This window comes from Vanessa tameamea, chromosome 5 (genome assembly GCF_037043105.1).
Source record: "Vanessa tameamea isolate UH-Manoa-2023 chromosome 5, ilVanTame1 primary haplotype, whole genome shotgun sequence".
Classification (NCBI taxonomy): Eukaryota; Metazoa; Arthropoda; class Insecta; order Lepidoptera; family Nymphalidae; genus Vanessa; species Vanessa tameamea.
Genome location: NC_087313.1, coordinates 5,570,910 through 5,590,682, shown reverse-complemented (window position 1 = coordinate 5,590,682; position 19,773 = coordinate 5,570,910). Strand labels below are relative to the sequence as shown.

General features: G+C 31.1%; 1 protein-coding gene across 2 annotated transcripts in view; it reads right to left on the bottom strand.

Moving 5' to 3' along the window:
* Positions 1-19,773, bottom strand: part of LOC113392307 (extracellular sulfatase SULF-1 homolog) — a 93,202-nt gene that overhangs the window by 13,192 nt on the left and 60,237 nt on the right. For both annotated transcript variants that reach the window (XM_064220774.1, XM_026628665.2), the window contains exons 4-5: positions 3,276-3,427; positions 1,031-1,200 (exon numbers count right to left, since the gene is read on the bottom strand). In XM_064220774.1, the coding sequence (XP_064076844.1) occupies positions 1,031-1,200; positions 3,276-3,427 (322 nt within the window). The remainder of the gene's footprint in view (positions 1-1,030; positions 1,201-3,275; positions 3,428-19,773) is intronic.

Sequence of the window (19,773 nt, the reverse complement as noted above, 5' to 3'; positions counted from 1 at the left end):
ATTTATAAACATTTTACGATTTATCTGTATAAAGGATAACAACCAATAAGCTTATACGTGCAATCAATAAAAAATGACATTTATACTGAGTGTAATACCGACTTTCCCATCAAACGTGAAGTTGACAATTTACTTTGGGTATATATATCGTTTAACGGGTGCAAAACACTTGAATAGGAAAAAATAGTCCTTTTAGTCCGTCGTCAGTATTAGGCACCTAATTATACAATCAATTGATGAATATAAGTAAATATAAGGCTATGTTTTAACTTCGTATTGAAACAAATAAAATAAAATACTGCAAGTGATATTAGTTTGTATTGTCAAATTTCGTATGCAAACTTTTAATTCAATCGTTTGAGTTCAACTGCTTTAAAATTCAGTTGCATGAAGTGGTAATTTCTTACATTTTACCCACACATACATACTTTACTTTATACTTTATTGTTCACCACAAAAAGAAAATAAATAAATACAACATAGATCCAGCCTTAAAAAAGACGCGTACAATTTAATTTTTTTTTACATAGCAAATAAAGTAAAATAAGATCTTGTAAAAAAAGGTTGTATTATAAAATTTATTAAATAAGAGCTATCTGAGTAAATGCACCTTTGTATAAATACCATATTGACTTATGCAAGTGAAAGAAATTTACGACTGGAATTATTTCTATAAGTCTTCAGAGAAGTAAAATAAGATGAGTGCGACTGTGATGTACTATCCTTTCAAGCCCCGCTTAGGATAAGGCGTCTTATATTACGTGGGCGGATAGACCGGAGGTGAATGAATGACATTCCTAGCAGCTCCTCAGACTTGCAGGTATTTTTGAATGAAAATGCCACTGACTTTCTGCATATTACGTGTAAGGATAGTTGTTCGTTAATAAAGCCATATGAATAGACACAATCTATCTTTTTTGTGAGTCGTTCTTTATCTTTGGTTATTTAAGAAATGATTGACACATGCCGCTTTGATACAAAATATATTTAGTAAGAATAAAACTCAATGTGTGTATAAATATATACTTACTGATGTGTTGTTACATTAAAGAAGAGATGTGAGAACTGGGGAGCTGAGTCTTCAGGTCCGTGTGGAGCTGGAAAAGACATCACCAGGAGAACAGGCTTCCGGGAAAATCTCCGCTTCGAGGCACGAAGAAATGCTATAGAGTCGTTCGCTATTAAGTCTGGATAATAATCCTGAAACGATAAATGTTATTGAAATATATTTTTTTATATTCAGATACCAGAAACAAATAAAAAATTTCGAAGAGTTTTTCTTAAATAGCTGCTATAGTTGTTAAAACAAATGAATACCCTTAAAAACCATTTACGGATTTAAATTCTAAGAGCTGCCTTTTAATATAAACAGCAACGTTTAATACGTTGATTTTAGGTTGTTAGGTTTTTTAAAATAGTAGCCTTTGGACTTTCTTGGAGGTCAAGTTTGCTTCATAACAAATTTCATCAAATTCGGTTCCGTGGTATGCCCGTCAAAGAGCAACAGACAGTTCCTTTCATATTCATAATATACAAAATAAAATTAATCGAAAAAAAAAATGGTGCTTGAAGTCCAGGTTATGAAAAGCGTGAAATATCATAGCATCAGAAAAAAAAATTACATATTATATTCACAAAGGGCAGGAACGTCATATCATAGCGTCAAGAGTTTTTAAAGTAATTGTCACATGGAGAATAATTGGATAAGTGCCAGAATGAATCATCACGTTAAAACGTAAGATTTTAAAATAAATGCATAATAAGAGAAGATGCCGTGTCATTACAAGAATGACGTTTTTATATAACGGGTTTATTTACACAAGACCGAGATGTTGCATTGATAATAAAATGCTGGCAAGCCAGGAGGGTTTTATTGTAGGTTCTGTATATCGTATTTTAGATACTAATCAAAATACAATAATTAAAAAATAAATATTAACAATTGTAAATTATTTTCGGAATCAAATAACATGTATTATGTTTAAAATATTTTACTGTAACCTTATTTTTACCTTTGTAATAATATATAAAACATTTCAATTTAGAACAAATATATTTATTATCTGTGCAAAAATTACTGAATGATATTGAAAGAAACTTGATTTAAATCCATATGTCTATAAATGACATCTTACTATTCTTATTTATAATTATATTCATATAATAATTTATTTTTATACACAATCACTACATTGCGTTGAAACATTTTACAGTAGTTCTATACTGTATACTTCGTATCTCACTCGTGATTCGCTGTTTTGATACGCGTATCCTTTTAATGTAATAATTGCATGGATTGGTGAATGTATATATCACTTTCCGACACTTCATAATCGTGTTGTGCGGTCAGTTTCGAGTTTCTTTTGTAATACTTTTAAGTAGTAAGTTGCAACTGCGTAAAGATTTCTGTAATCGTTTTATTTTGAAGGAAAAAGCTCCTAGCCCTATCCTTGCGATATTTAAACTTCAGATAGCGTCGATATGAATTCATTTTAAACGATATTAATTATTCTTGCAACGCTTGATTACATCAATTAATTTCTTCACTTAACGGCGTATATTCGTGCCAAATGCTTAATAACTTCATAAGGTATGAAGAGCTTAATTACAAACATAAACAAACTGATTGCAAAACTGGTTTTAACATTAATATATTTACACAACCTCATATAGTATGGGTTTATTACTGCATTAGTTTGAAAGAAATATCATCTTACTTAAGTGCATTAAGCATTTTTATTAATTATTATTTACTAGCGGTGCCCCAGCAGGTTTATTTGCATTAAAGGATATTTTCTTTTCATAGAGTTAAATAAGTTGGACTGATGGTTCCTTAGTCTGTCCGTTAAGAGACTGGATTCAACCATGGACAAACTCCAAATATTTTTCTTTATTATGATATAAACTTTACTTACTTACTTTACTTAACTATTTAATGTTTAATGATAATTTTTAATTCCTGTTATATCGAATTAATTAGTCTTAACAATCCAGGGATCCATTAAAATATACTAATTTATAAATGTTAATAGCTGTAACTGTATTTTCCAACTAATATATTTGCTCCGTACCATGAATTGTAAGAACCCACTGTAAATTGACACTGATAAAATAGTTATATATTTTTTGTCAAATGTAAGATCAAACTTTTTTTTCTAATATAAATTCATTTACATGAAGACTTAAATCTACATAAATAAAAAGTTAAAAGTTACTGTACAAACGTTCACGACGTTTATTTTAAAATATTTATATTGAAACAATCTAAACATTACCTTATTATAATCGTCGCCGTGCTTGATCTTCTTCCCGTTCATGTTTATACTGTAGTTGTAGTACTTTGAGTTCATTATAAGTCCTCCCCACTCGCGCCAGCCCGGGGGTATGTAGGATCCGTTGTACTTATTCAAGTACTTTCCAAAATAACCTGCACCAAAGAGAAATAAACTACTTATTATATTTACATAAACTATTTTGCCTTTAAATGTATTATGTTTAAGAAATATAATCTAAATATATATTATATAAATTGGCAAATACATTTTTTTTAAACGGAGAAAGATTTTATGCTATACACTTTTTGTATTATAAATCGCCCCTGGACAGCGTTGCTACTTTCATCAGATTAACTTTTATAACATTTAACTAACCGCCATGACATTCGTTACACAGCCAGCGCAACGGTTTCGCTATATGTAATGATAAAATATACTAGTATATATAACTATATATTTAATATAACTCAATTTATAACTTATGTAATTAAATGAGCCACCTGAAGACACTAAAACATTTATTGACTACAGGTACTCATACCAGCTGTACTTATCCGATGTGCTCAGCAAAAATTTTTACTACTGGGCATTATTTTTTTTATTAATCAAACAAAAAAATAGCCAATGTCTTGGAATGAGGAAGAGATAATGAACCGTTTCCCAGTTTTGTCGTAATTGAGCAACAATCATTCAGACATACGAGCGATCGCAATTATAATGTTGACAATATATCGGTAAATTATTTTAATTACATCTTATTAACTCACAATATTTCATCCAAACCTCGCTGTAGCATAAAATAACTTAAATATAGCTCAAGCAAAACCACAAGCTTTATTTTGCAGACAGAGATTTTAATCGGATTACATTTCGAATCACTGAACTCAAAATACGTAATATTTAAGCACAAAAATGTTCATGACCGAATAAAAAGTCCCACGCCAGGAATCATTGTTCGTGAGACAATAGTTCTGAAATATTAATTTCGGCAATGGGAATGCAAATGCAAGCAAGGGTTTTTAATTTTCCCGAGGGGCGTGATGAAGTGACGGAGCGTTGATTACTTGGGAACCGTCTTATGTAAGCAACGCTGAATGGTAATACTGAACCCTGTGCAGTCATGAAAATAAGACAAATATTTTAAGAACTTTGCTCGACTGTTTTTCATAAATGTTACGTACCAGTTTTACTTGGTATACATTTTAATTAGTACTTATTTATAGTTTAAACTTTATAAATCCTTTTATATAGAATTATTTGTCTGCTTGTAAACTTTGACATTATTATTATTATTGCCCACGTATAAATAACAAATGACGATAGTATGAGACTTTTATTGAATATAGGAAGTCAGACTGACAAAGCCTGCTAGTAAGTGCCGACCACCCCGTTGATATGGCACTGTAAAAAATATTAGCTATCCATTACATCGCCAGCAATCTTGGTAACTAAGATGTTATGTGTCGTAGCTTTAGTTACACTGGTTCACTCACCTTTCAAACCGAAATATAAAAACAATGAGTATTGCAGTTTGGCGTTATGTTAAATGATGAGTTAGTGCTACCTACCCAGACAGGGTTGCGCAAAGTCCTACGACCTAGTTTTCAATAAACTATTGTAATATTATGTGGATCTTATTTCCAATAATTAGTCATTACTGATTATGTAAAAGGAATTAGCCATTACTAATTAATGTAAGTCCAAGTTATTTTAATCCTAAGTCAAGCAATCGTCTCATGACTGCAGGAAATATATACATAGTATTTTTGGCTGACCGTATTATCTAATTCAATCAATACTCGTTTATATTAAATCTTTCTATGAGTCTGTATAAAGCCCTTTTAAAATATACCATATCAGCACTTATAAATTTATTAAAAAGTCAAAATTTGTTGTTGTAAAACAAATTAAATATAAAATTATCATGTAATAAATTAATTATTTATTAAATGTGATGATGATGATTTGAGCAACACAACTTTATACTTATATCTTGTTATTTATCATTTATTAAATAATATTGAATGTCCCGTTGAAGAAGAAACACAATTTATAAAACCGTAATTCACCGTAGAACTGTCAAATGTAAGATATAAAATAAATTTTTTACAATATTTAATGGCTTCGAGTGTCCCAGATAGTGTTTAAATCATATTAATTACCGGAAACGTTCGATATACTCGTAACAATATATATCAACAAATAACTTTATTTACTCTGTGCTTAAAAGTAAACTGGTCATATTTTCCCCGAAACTGAGTAATTAATATGGACAGCTTGTATTGGATGATGAATGTGAATACGCTTCGGTCTGTTGAATGTAATTCAAGTTGATTTCAAGCGAAACCTTTGCAATGTATTACCATTCTATAAAAAATCTATAAAATTGTACTCGAATTTCATACTATGAAATGAAAATAATATCGGAAGTACTTTTAAACAACTTAATTTGTAAAAAGCATAATTTTCATTTAATATTATTGCGGATCTTTAAAGGTGCAGTGGCGTAGCTAGGTGGGCAAGAGTGCATAAGAAAAGAATCGGGCCCTCACCCCCTCTTTCCATCCCCTCTTTGACTTATATTGCCCTTCAAAATCTTGTGAGCAGGGCCTAAGTTTTCTAGCTTCAGGAGCTGGCGAGTTGGCTGACCCGCTCTTTTCAAAGCTTAGGCTAGAGGACCCCTGAGCTCCAGGGCCCTGGTGCACTGCACCACCTGGCCCTACGATCGCTAGGCCACTGGGAAGGTGTAAATCGTAAAAAGTAATTACGTAAATAAGTAGACTATATGAGACAAGCTGAATACTACCTCGCTGGTCTAGTGTCTGTCTAGCTTATAATGCCTTAAATGTCGAGGTCCTAGGTTCAAACTGCGAGCTAGGTCAGTAAAGTTATTTGGCAAATCTGCCAAGAAAATTTCATAACAAGACCGGAGTCTGTAAGAAGAAAGCACGTAGAACTGTTGGTCCTGAGTCTAAACTCTTTTTCGTTGCACTTGCCATCCCATCGGATCATGAGAGTGCACTATAAAATAAATGGACTCACTTGTGTTCTATAAAATTTCCTGCGCAGTTGGCAAGTCTCTCTTAGAAACGGTAGTCACAGTTGACACCCGCCAGGATGATCTTAGAGATTACATTGTGAGATTGTTTCCTTGCTATTTTGTTTCAATCGTTAAGGACCAACGGCTTCACGTGATTCCGGAACACGGAAGTGTGCAAACTTCCGATTTCCAGACTCCGGGCTCTTATTGAGGACTTTCGACAGAAAAACCTAATAACGTTTTATCGACCGGGCCTGGGGTTTTGATTCCTGAACCTCAAATTTGCAGCCTTACCTATTAAATCTAATAGCAAGACCAACGAGGTGGAAGACCAACTGTAACATTAGTATTCGATTAATATATTTTCGAAACAACTCCATCTTAAGCGCTCTTCGATACTCTCGAATAAAAGCAGTTTTCTGGCGATCTAGCCCAGATTTTATTAAGAAATCTTCTGGGGCGACTCACCGATGCTCTATAACTTGATCAACAGCGAGTCACCACATAAGCGTGGATTTTAACCAACCCCCGCATCCTGGATTAAAACGAGCTGATAAACGATTCCAGGCTGTTACTGAGAATTTTTCTACAGAATAACCCAATACCATTATATCGATCTAATCTTGGGTTTGAACCCTGGACCTCGGGTTCTGCGGCCTTTTATCTAGCAACTAGACCAACGAGGCAGTCAGTGTCTATACTAAATATAAAAATGAAAAATATAATATAAAAATATAATACTGAAAAATTACGTTCAACGTTTATCCAATAAATTATTAATAGAATGTCGATTTTCGAGAGAGATAAAACAGACTCAATTTACAAAATAGCTTTGTAGATTGCTTGCAGCATTTAATAATGAACTCATTTCCTGCGAATTTGGTCCGGGTCAAAGATACATTGAATGTAGACTCGACATGTCTAAAATGTATTCTTGGACAGTTAGAATTAATTCTGGAAAGGGTCAAATGGTCGAATCAGTAGTTTTGTACTTATAGTATAAAATATAATTGTGTTTTATCCCGTTGTATTATGTAACTCTGTATGTTTGTGCTAACTCATCTGGGTACCATAAGGTACCACCCATTCATCACACATTCGATCGCCAAACAGAAATACTTAGCATTGTTGTGTTCCAGTTTGAAAGGTGAAAGCTATTGTTAACTATATCTATAGACTACACAAGGGATATAACATCTTAATTAAAAAGGTTAGTGGCCCATCGGCGACACAAGGGATGGTTAATATTCCTTACAATGCTAATGTCTACGAGCTTTGGTGACTACTTAACATCAGGTGGCCATTTCATCAACAAAAAGAAAATATAGTTATTTAAGAATTAATAAAGATCTATAAATAACCTATTTCAAACTTATTTAATTATCGATGATTGGTTTTGTTTTATTCCAAGAACAGCTGGTTAAGATTAAAAAACTATTCTTCATTTTACGCATAAATCTAAAGCCAGAATTTGGTTTCACGTCGTCGACCTGAATTTAATTCATGATTGTGAATTTTAAGCTAGCTGTATGCAAAGCACGTATCTAATCTCCGAGTCGCTGTCGTACTGTTATCGAAATACTGTCATGTCATACTGTTTAAATCGACAAGACGGTTAAAGCTCATCAAACACAAATAAATAATGACAAACATCTTTGAATTCATGAACTCGTTTAAGTATATCATCAACTGTCGTGTGCCTGTATTTATTATTAGTAGATTCTGAAGAAATATTTAGACATTATGTGGTAACTACGAAAATTTTAATAAATTGATTTTATGCAATTCGCTGACTACTATTATTATTAAATTAACAATTTCATGAAGTGTTTGTCTTATTCTCGATTCCTAACTTAAATTTTAATTTTAAGACTAAATGTCATTAATAATTTTTCAGTGGATTTAGAATCAAACACAAGTAATTATTAACAAAACCGATATCGATTGATTGTTCGTTTGTCGTTTGAGTATCAGCTAAAACTTTAAACATTTTTCTTTTATTGTTACTACCCGGGAAAAAACTGGTCTTTAATCTTCAACGAAATAAGTCATTTATCAAAGAACCCGAGGCTTTCGTTTAATGTTTTAAACTAAGGAGCTGTAATAACCTTAGATACAAGTCTTGATAACATACAAGTTTCGTTGTAAATAAAAATATTCCTAAACTTCTCAATATATGAAACGTAGAAAACGTAGAAAAAATAATAATTGCGAAAGACCAAAACATAATTATATACTATGTTAATGCAATTAGGTCACGCCATACTTCATTATCCACAATATAAAAGCAGCTTATGACCTAGTAAAATAGATCTATATTTATCGTTTGAAAATTCCGCAAACTTTGCGACGTTATTTTGCTCCTACGGAGGTCGTTGGAATTTCATTTATTGAAAAATCGTCGTTGGAAAAGTTTTACTACGGACTATTTTATTAACCATTAAAATTGTACTTAGCTTAGAAAATATATGTTAAGATACTCTCATAATTAGAATAGGGACATAACATCTTAGTTCCCAAGGTTGGTGGCGCATTGGTGATGTAAGGAATGGTTAATATTTCTTACAGCGCCATTGTCTATGGGCGGTGGTGACCACTTACCATCAGGTTGCCCATTTGCTCGCCCGCCTACCGATAACATAAAAAAAAATCATCTGCACTACCATTATCATCAACGTTTAAATTTATCAAACTTTTCCATTGCTTTGCAACTAGTCGTTGAAGCGTTCCATTTTAATGGCACATATCAATATAACTGAATTTATATTAATAAGCTCAGATATAAATCCTTTTTTTTTTAAAAAAAAGACAATATACTTGAGCATAATGTATCTGCACTCTGATAAATATAACGGAAAGTAATGTAGTCATTAGCACTATTTTTTTAAATTATTTGTTGTACAAAAACAGACAGGTTTATCTTATGGTAAGTGGTCGCTCCGGTCCAGTATTGGAAGTATTCGAAACAGTGTGATTTGTGAGGTGTACACAACCTCACATAGCCGATTACCAACTATTATGCACAACTGTACACAGCAATACAAAGATAATGCCAATACTTCACCAAACATTACCAAGCTTTACCATATTAATATAATGTCACTAATTAGAGAGAGACTCTTTTATTCTGTGATTTTGAACTTAAGTTAATATCAAGTAATTATTGCTCTATTGTTGTTGCTATAAGTCAACCTCCTATACAACCATGTCAACCCAAACAGGCTTGCATAAAACCTTACCACTATTAACCAATTAATAATCAATTACTTTACAACGAGCACGAAATAACTGTTAAATGTGAAAAGCACTTTATTCAATAAATTCCCTAGTACATATTCATGAAAACTAGTTCCTAGCAATAAATTAGACAAGAAACGGAAACCACGACAAGCGAATCTATTTATAACAGGGTTGGTACACAGTTTCGAAATCTGAAACGCGCCGCCTAAGACCTTATTTACACATGGACGACAAGACACTAATTCATTTCGTATTGAGTGGCAATTGATCATTTCAACAGTGTTCTTTACAGTGGAGTATTTTATGAGTAGCGATGATAATAGAATTTAAGTGTTACATTTATTGTAAGTGCTCGCTCACTAACAATGTCCGTCCGCTAACAGACATCAATATTATGGATACGAGATTTATGAAGCTTTATGTATAAGACTTTATGCCGAATAAGAAGGGTGTCCCTAATTTTTTAAATATATATATTATTATAAGTGGTCACCGCTGCCCTATAAGGAAATGCTGTTGGTGCTGTAAGATATCAACCATTCCTTACATATACTTAATACGCGATCGAACATGGTAACTAAAATGTTCTATCCCTTGTGCCTGTTACAAAGCTCACTAAGCCTTGAAACCGAAACACAACTTGATTTGTGCATATAATTAAAGGCAAGTTATAATCTCTTGACCGAAACGTAACCATGGCAGACAATCTTAATGGCAATCCAAGTATCAAGACTTATAATAGGTCATACAACATAACATAACAAGCATAGGTCCATTCCTAGATGCCGGCAACTAGCGATCTGACCCAAACGGAGCAGGCAAAGAAACATTGGATTACACTCTGGGACTCACGATCGACAGCCGTATTTTACGATTAAAATTAAATATTAAGGTTTATTTCGAAACTACAGAAATAGCATATTCGTATATCTCACTGACATTGTCTTTATATATATTATTTTATGTAGATATTTGTAAGTGTTTTGTGTCTTACAATTTACGAGAAAAAGTAAACAAATTACTTCGTTATACAAATCTACTCAGATAATTAAAACATTTTCTCATTCGTTAACAAGTTTTAATTAGTGTTTAGATAATAATAGAAACAAGCGAATAATTAACCCGCGTCTCCCGGTGATTCAGTGGCTGTAAATTAGTCGACAGCTTGCTAAGTCTTATCTTAACATTTAAACGAACGAGAAATCACAATGCTGTTAATTTAACAGTCAGGTCTGTTTATGTCGTGTCTAATTTCTAGTGAACCAGTGAGTCACAGTTTCTATACAAGCTGATAGAAGTCGAACGTTTATCTTTTGGGTCAGTATACTGGAATTAAGCATGTCCTAATTTTACTATTGAAATTGAAATTTAAACAGAATCAAAGCCAATACAAATGAGAATTTATTATTACAGCACTATCTATATTATTATATAAAGCTGTAAGGTTTGTTTGTTTGTTTGAATGCGCTAATCTCAGGACCTACCAGTTCTATTTAAAAATGTATTTTAACAGGAATCCTATTTATTACGATTTGTTTAAATTATATGACATGACAGTACGAAGAAAATTTACGTTTAACGCATTTGAAACCGAGGAGAAGCTAGTAAAAGCAAAATAAAATTATAAAATGTATAATGTTCATCATTTGTATGAACACAAAGCTTTTTTACGCAGGAAACTACTAATTAATCAAAAAAAACTATGCAACTAATTATTTGAAACTTTAAGCCGAGTTTATTTATTCACTTAAAATAACATCGATTTTTTTACTGCAAAATTAATTTTACAATACGTACGTATTGTAAAATATAATCGAATATTGCTCGCTTGCGGTTTAAAAGGCTTTTGTGCATAGTATTAATTCAGAAAGTTTGACGACGACGAAGTATATACTATATAAGTTCTTAATTTGTTGTTTGGAAATTAATAACGTTTTAAAACAGTTGTTGCGTTGTAATTTGAGTAGGCGTCGATGAAAACCGTAACTCATTGTTGTTTAAAATTCAATCATTAACATAATGCAGACTTATCGCATTATCAAGGAGGCTTACGCATTCAACTTTACTATCCTTACAGCGTTTACCGAACGCTATCGACTGTAATCGTACGAAGGGGGAAATTTTATATACTGCGTTAGGCTTAAAATAAAGTAACAATAATATATTATGGTTAGAATTAAAAATAAATTAAGTACTATGCTGTCTAAACTTTAAATTTGTCTAATTTGGAAATTACAATCTGTATCAATTCATCAACAGTTTACTTTTATTTTATATTAAACGTCTATCTTATAACCACAACAATTATTAATAGAAATAATAAGATCGCATACATTCACAGACATTCTGTAAAGTTATTTAAATAAAAAAGGATTACACTTGGTTTTTGACTGTCAAGGACTGTTTTGAAAAGATATATCACAATAAAAGAACTGTGGAAAGAATTTCAGTAGGATTATAGGTAGATATTATTTCAATCGTTTTATTGTCAAAATGAACTATTACATATAAAGTCGTTAGTTTTGTACCTTTAGCTAATAAACTCTTTAACTTTATTATAGAAATTTTATAACATTTTCTAGAGTATTTTTTAAAAGTATACATTGTCCACATATAAATACTTAACCTGTATAGTTGTCTATTGCAGAGATTTTGTTTATTTCTTGTATCAAAAACGAATCAAAAGATTTCCAGTATCTGGTATCATGGCAACCCTAGCAAATGTAACGAACATTCATTGAGTAACATATTCTGAATAGCATGCAAGGCGGCGAGGTGGCGAGGCGCCACGTGCGAGGCCCACGCAGTGAGAGGCAGGAAGTGTCATCCGATTTGTCCATTTACCCGCTATTACGCTTCTGTTGCATTTAGTACAATATACAAACGACAAGCGATTTTGAACCCTAATATTAAATACATTGAAAGTATTATTTAATTTCAAATAAAATGAATCGCCAAATGTTGCCATTAAACTCAAAATTGTTCGTTGTTAGAAACTTTGTATTTTTTTACACACTCGTGTCTTTATTTAAATAACTAAATTGTATAAACTAATATAAGTAATACTCTATACAGGTTTCCGGGATTAATTTTAATTACATGTTCTAATATAAAACTTTAACATTTATAATGTGAATATTACTTTAAAAAATGCAGGTTGCATCTGATATAGTGTTTAGATATAGTATTGCTGGGTTTCGTTTGAAGCGAGAGAGTTATGAGTTTAACTACAGGTACAAGGGACATCGCATCTTAGTTCTCGTAATTGGAAAGGAATGCTCAAAATTTGTTAAAGCGGAGTTTATGAACAGTGGTGACTGTTAACCATCAGTTGGCCCAAATATAAAAGTAAACACGTAATAATAATATGAATATTATTTAAAAATAGACCTGATCGCACTCTTCCACACTCTCTTCGCACTTCCCATTAGGTGCCCACCTCGTACTCCTCTTAGTATAAAAAACGGCTATAACGGATTTAATTAATACGTCCAGAATTGTTAAGCTAATTTAGTAAATTTCATAATTTGCTTCAATTTTTGCGATGAACAAATATATTAATCCACGTGCACACACACCATCACAAACAAAAACTATCGGAGCGTAAAACATAGAGATTAATCAAAATTTCGATCTACATCGAAATATAGTCTAGATTGAAACAAAAACAGAATTCAAATAACGTAAAAAATGGCCTTCATATCTTATTCATTATTTGTACCAGAGAAAAATAAGTGTTAGATCATTGCGTGACCCACGTAGGAATACCGCATAACCACAACACATGTAAGCCTAAATGTTTACTTCACACAAAACACATCGCCCCCATAAATTTACCTACATTTGAAACTATTTAAATACAAAGCGTGTATCCGACGTGATATAGAACGCATTATGTTTTACATGTTTTCATCGTTTAGAATCTGTACTAGGTCCAAATGGGACGAACAGAAATAAATTCTTAATGGTTTCCAGCCGTGGGTGGGCCAATATAAAGGAGTTCAAGTCAAGGACGGCCATCGATTGACAACTTAATTAGGAATACAATGGTCCTCGGAGGACTGCCGCCGGTGAAAAATAAGATGGCTCGCATTCGTGTGCAGGCGACGTAAACAATCGCAAATAAATTGGGTAGCTTTAGCTTTATTTGCTCCAATGATTTGGTCCAAATTGAATTTATCCTGACTCTACATATTTTATCAATAGTAATCATGAACCATTTCATTTTAGAGCTATTTGTATACTCGCATCCGTATTACGCATTAATTTAGCGACGGCCATTTTGTAAGTTTATATACCGTTACTGGCTTCGATACTAAAGTAGGTATTCAAATTGTCAATCAATGCGCTAATTTGCATGTCTATATTTTATTAAAGACAAGATTATTTGTAAAAGTATTCTCGTAAAATTTTTCAGTTAAAAATATTGGCGAATTTCGATCACATGCGATAGATAATAAACGAAAAAGTCAATTTAATCATCGTAACCATTTACATGATGTTGAAATAAATTATATCATTTAAATTTATTGATTTTAAGTAAATAGATTTAATAAATAATTGTTATTTATTTAATATATAAATTTAATTAATTTAGGTGCATAGAAATAATAAAATATAAAGATATGTAGTTTTCTGTTTAAGTCTATTCGTACAACGTCACCTTAACATGTTTAACGCGTAGGCGGACCTGTCACTCATTCATTCTTTTAATGAATGAACGAACTACCATACGAAACGCCAATCGTTGTGTTCATTTAATTTTATTGTGGGTACATTATTTTTTAAAGACGATCTTTTATTATAATATCAAATTTGTTTTTTATAAATCATATTTTAGTGGTAATAAACCTATCATTTCAAATAACGACTCTGTGGTACATATTTATTAGTAAGAATACATTTATAAATACTTTAAATTTATCTGCATACCTTTAATATAAATACACGATGCTGTGATTGTAACCTCTTTTTATTTTTCCCGAAATATATGATGTTGTTTTAAGTGCACGCTACCAACTAACCGAGTTTCACAGTGGTTTCCGCGTTACGCATAGACAAGCAAACCGATATAGTTAATCTCTGTACAAAATGTCGTATATACAATTATGCTTACAAACAAAGTTAGTATGTACTTATATATTATTTTAAATAAATATTTTTTGTCCGCTATGTCCACAATAACTAATGAAATGGAATTCGTCAAAGCTGCACCAAGTATTTTTTACAGTGTAAATATATACTGAAATCCGTAAATGTTTTTAATTTCCAGAGACAATTATACTATTTTTAATTATTATGTTATAAACTCTTGACATTTGTATTATGAAGAAATACATTTAATTAATACAAGATTGTTTTTTGTTTTGTTTTATAATTCATTACTTTTTTTGTTAATTAAATAATAAATAAGTAATTTAAGAATAGTGACTTGACTATAAATTGAAAATTATATAAAACTTCGATTAGAAATAATATTGTAAACAATATATTTTTTTAATAATAATCTGTGCCCTACATATACATACAACAACAAAGAAACTACACAACTTTGTCGCGTCATATTTCTTAAAACTTAAAATGGCATAGCAGCGTAAAATTAAACCTTTGCTAGTTTTATTATGTAAAGAAACAATTTTAACATGATGGTGGCTAAATTAGTGGTTATCCGGTTCGTAAGCAGGACATCCATGGCCTTAATATTAACAGAACAATTGTCTCAATTGTCGTTATATGAAATTACTAAATCTTCAAAATGACTAGCGTAATTATGAAAAAGTCGAATTAGATTCAATTAGCGACCTCCATAGAGAACAAAATAAATGATATCCTAATTGGATTATTGTCGAATTTAGGGGACGTTCATTTTAATTCCGTATAATTAGAATGAACGCCTTTTAACAATATTATGTTATAAAACGCATGTTATTGAAACAGTTTACTTACTTTCAGGCTTAATTTCAATCGATTTTCATGGTTATATTCATAGAAATATTTAAAATGAAAAACTTTTGTTATGTAGGAAAGTTTATATCATGAATTAAAAATAACATTCCGTCAAGCATAGCTAGAGTATCAAGACGTAATTATTTGTATGACATTTAAGAGCCGTGTATGTATTTTAAAAAATCTAATAAGACACAATTTAACATTAGGCAAGTTACATAAAACATGTATTTTTTTAAAGAAAATATTAGCACACCCTAACAATGAACAGTAGTATATGAACTCTTTGATGCATTACATCGTCTATACTCTTTGTATAGCTCTTTGAAATATAAGGCTTGGTTTAGGTTAGTCTATGACATGTCCTTTCCGTCCTACTAATTATCTTCTTAACGAAAGTCCCTGAACATGACATTAGTGCCACTGAAAATAAACTTCGTGTTTCACTTTGAAGTACGAGTATTTTATTTTTATATCTTTCGTGTAGGAATTGAAACTGTTTGCGGTCAGATCGGATCGAGTTAACATGTCGCCTGTCAACATTGACACTTGTGGTTCATAGATTATAAACGATTGTACTTTAAGCTAACAATTAACCGCAACTTCGCACTATTACAAAATGCGGATAAATTGTAACGAATAAGAACACTTATAAAAATCAAGGACAGCTTTAAATTCATACTATGAGTATTATTAATTTTAGGCTTTATTAATGCATATAATATAGTTATGGTGTATCGTCTAACAACTGTTGCAAAAATCTTATCGTTAAATTCATTTGCACCTGAGATGATTTCTTAAAAGTTAATTTTTACAAAATACGTAAAGTTTCAAATCCACATTAATTGTTTTTTATTTTTATTAAAAACAGTACCTCGCGGTTACAAGGCGTTTTTGTATTTATACGTGAATAATAAAAAATCCTAAACCTAACAATAGCAACGGAAGCAAAACAACACTTTTCATTCGATCCCGGGAGTATTTCGAAAAAGCTTAAAAATAGTTATAGGCGGTGATACGGTCATTATTGATTAGCTTAACCGTTTTTGGTGGAATAGACTATAATACTTCAGACATGGAGTGTTAAATCTGACAGATGAAAATCAAAATAATCGTCGTTTTGGTTTTTGTAATTTTAAAATAATCTTATTTACTTTAAAAAGCAACTATTTTGAAATTACAGACTTACAATCTTTAACCATCCATAGATGGAAAGGCTCACGATCAAATGTGCTGATCTATGTGGTCTCTACCGTTCACAGAAGTTAGCAGTGTAAGAAATTTTAATCTAAGTACTGTTAAAATGTAACGACCCATATATAATTACACTGGCTCACTCACCCAACAAACCGGAACACAGCAATTCAAATGATTGCTATTTGGCGGCAGACTGATGACTGAGTGGGATTCTTTCCAGATGGATTTCCGTGAACACATAAAACCTCGTTAAATAGCTTATATATAAATAGAATTCTATATATTCTATCTTAGAAATATCATCTAGGTCTTAATAATATCAAATACTTACAGCATTTAAAGTGTTTGTATACTTTACAAATCACTAACTAAAAGTATTCACGACACCTTAACTTATCTGACCTATTCGCCCACGACCTTAGGGCCGGTAACTGTACCCCACGCAAGGCTTACAATGCCGGTTACGAAATTGCTAATGGCCATTGGTCACCATTAACATTTTTGGTTGACACAACATACGTCCTTTTTCTGCTACTTAGATAAGTAAAGTGCGATCTGTAAAATATTAGCTGTTAGCAAAGTGTTTCTAAGATAAGAAATATTCATAGTCATTTCTCTTTGCTCTTCTCCATTACCAAAGTTTGCTTATAAATTTTCATATCAAAAATGATGTAGGTGTATCTGTGTGAGATTAATATACATATTTCCACGAATCTATAATCAATATTATTTTGACATGTCATAAGTAAATAATTATTATAAATATTTTTTCTTTTACGTATGTAATTGCTTACTACTGTATATATATAAAGTAAACAATTACACAAATATTATATTATTATATTTAAAAAAAAAAAAGTTAATACTTTTTGGTATGAATTCTTTTTTATTTAAATTTAGAATAAATAAAATATAATTTCTACATACTTCGCTAATACTGATTTAGTACTTCAATATATTTTGAATAAGCACAACATAACTAGCACGTGCTATTTACTAATCATTGTTGGAACATTACTTTCTCTACTTTTTATAGCACAGCTGTTAGCATCGTGATATAAAAGTGCGTATTTATGTACATACTGCACTTACCTGTATGGTGGGCTCGGATCATGATAGCGGAACGTATTACGGGTGATAAGGCTTAATGTGTTTGCCAGGAAGTTATTCAATATTATAGGCGGCTATTTCTAGTGTTTGCTTAAATAGATTGAGCTAGAAACGTTTCATATTTCACTGTAACTCACGGCGTTTTAAATAAAGCAAAATATATTTTTTGAAGTTAAAATCATACAATGAGTAAAAATTACTCGTAATCTTATTTACCTCTCCATTTAAGCTTATAGCTTGGGTACAATAGCCCCAGGGGTCAAGAACGAACTTACGACTTTCACATTGCTTGGCGACCCGCGAGGCGTTGAGCTTTAGCGGTATCAGTTAACATGATTGTATCTACTTTATAAATCTCGAAGACGGGCAATTATCTAAATTCATGATATTTTGCTTAATTTTTAGTTAATTTAATTATTAGAGTTAAGAGACGCTAAAACACAACGAAGTAGAAATTTAGTTCTAAAATGTTTACGTAGCAAATGTAGTGTTTTATTAGGTGTATAAAATAGTACGAACATAGACAAAAATGGCAAACTCATTAAATTTAATAAAAATAAAAACAGAGAAATAGAAATAAGATTGTTTATCCATTTATCGTGTGGTATAATCATGTAGGGATTCGAAATAAAAACAGGTAGATAGATAAAAAGATAAAACAATAGATAAAACAATTTGGTCAAGACAGGCGAAGAACAGAAATGAATTGAAGGAGCTTTAAGAGGCCAATGTGTCAAACACGCTGATCACTAAACCCGTAAATCCTAAGTGCTAGATTAAAATTTAAAATCGTTACAACGCATTTTTATGTTTGATACCAACAAATATGGCTTAAATAAATAACCATGTAAGGTAAAAAGAGTTTTATATATGAATCGAATATCGATTTATATCATAAATAAAATATTTCCTTAATAAATAAATATTTTGTTTATTCAACTTTTAATGGTAATATTATTATGTTATTTTATTTCTATACATATGTGTCACACTCTAAAAACCCATTGGATTATGAAACTGGGGAAAACATTGATCAAAAACAACCACAATAATTATAGTTCACGATTATTATAATACTTAAGTTTGCAATTAATAATTCCACTTTTTACCCACATATGAAACTGGGTATTATTGGGGCCAGAGAAATTACGATTGATCGAATGGATTAATGAGTATATGTTATATACATACTACATCCGTTTTTAAATTAAAGTAAAAGAACGATTTACTTATATGATATATGTATAATATACATATGAAATATTTTGGTTTTTGAGATATTTATGATCACTATATATCTAATATGTTATTATATTATAATGCTAATTGTAACTATTCTATATTTTAAGTTATTAGTAAATAATTATGTAATTCTCAAGGTATTCTCAATGCTCAGTTCTGTAGGTAATTTGTATGTAATGAGACGTGCGCGGGCGCATTAACTAGACATACCGGCGTCCGAACGGCCTACGTGCCCCGCGGGCTTGTTTGATCAATATTTGCTTCTAACTGTATTTTGATAAGTTATCGTAGGTGTTTATGTTTATAACGCTTATAAAGTTGTTTTAGATTTCTCTACATTAATGATTTCTTCACTATCGACATTTATATTTAATGTTAAGTACATCTTAACTATGAAAAAAGGTTGTAGGTAGTTGATTGTGATTATATTATTAAAAAGATATCCTTATTAAAGTTGACAGCGCTTACGATTTATAACAATTTAGTAAATCATGTAAAAAGTTAATTTGTATTAACGATCTGCGTCTTATAATTTGACATTTTGGTCATTAATATGTCTTCCTTATTGGACTGATTCGTGAGAATGATATAAATGACAACAGTGGTTTAAAAATCAAAATATGTCGTTTGATAAATTTTTTTTGAATTGTCTTGTACTGTGTGTCAAATGAAAATATTGAGTGGGAGTCTCGTATATTAAAAAATACGTGCCATGAATATTAT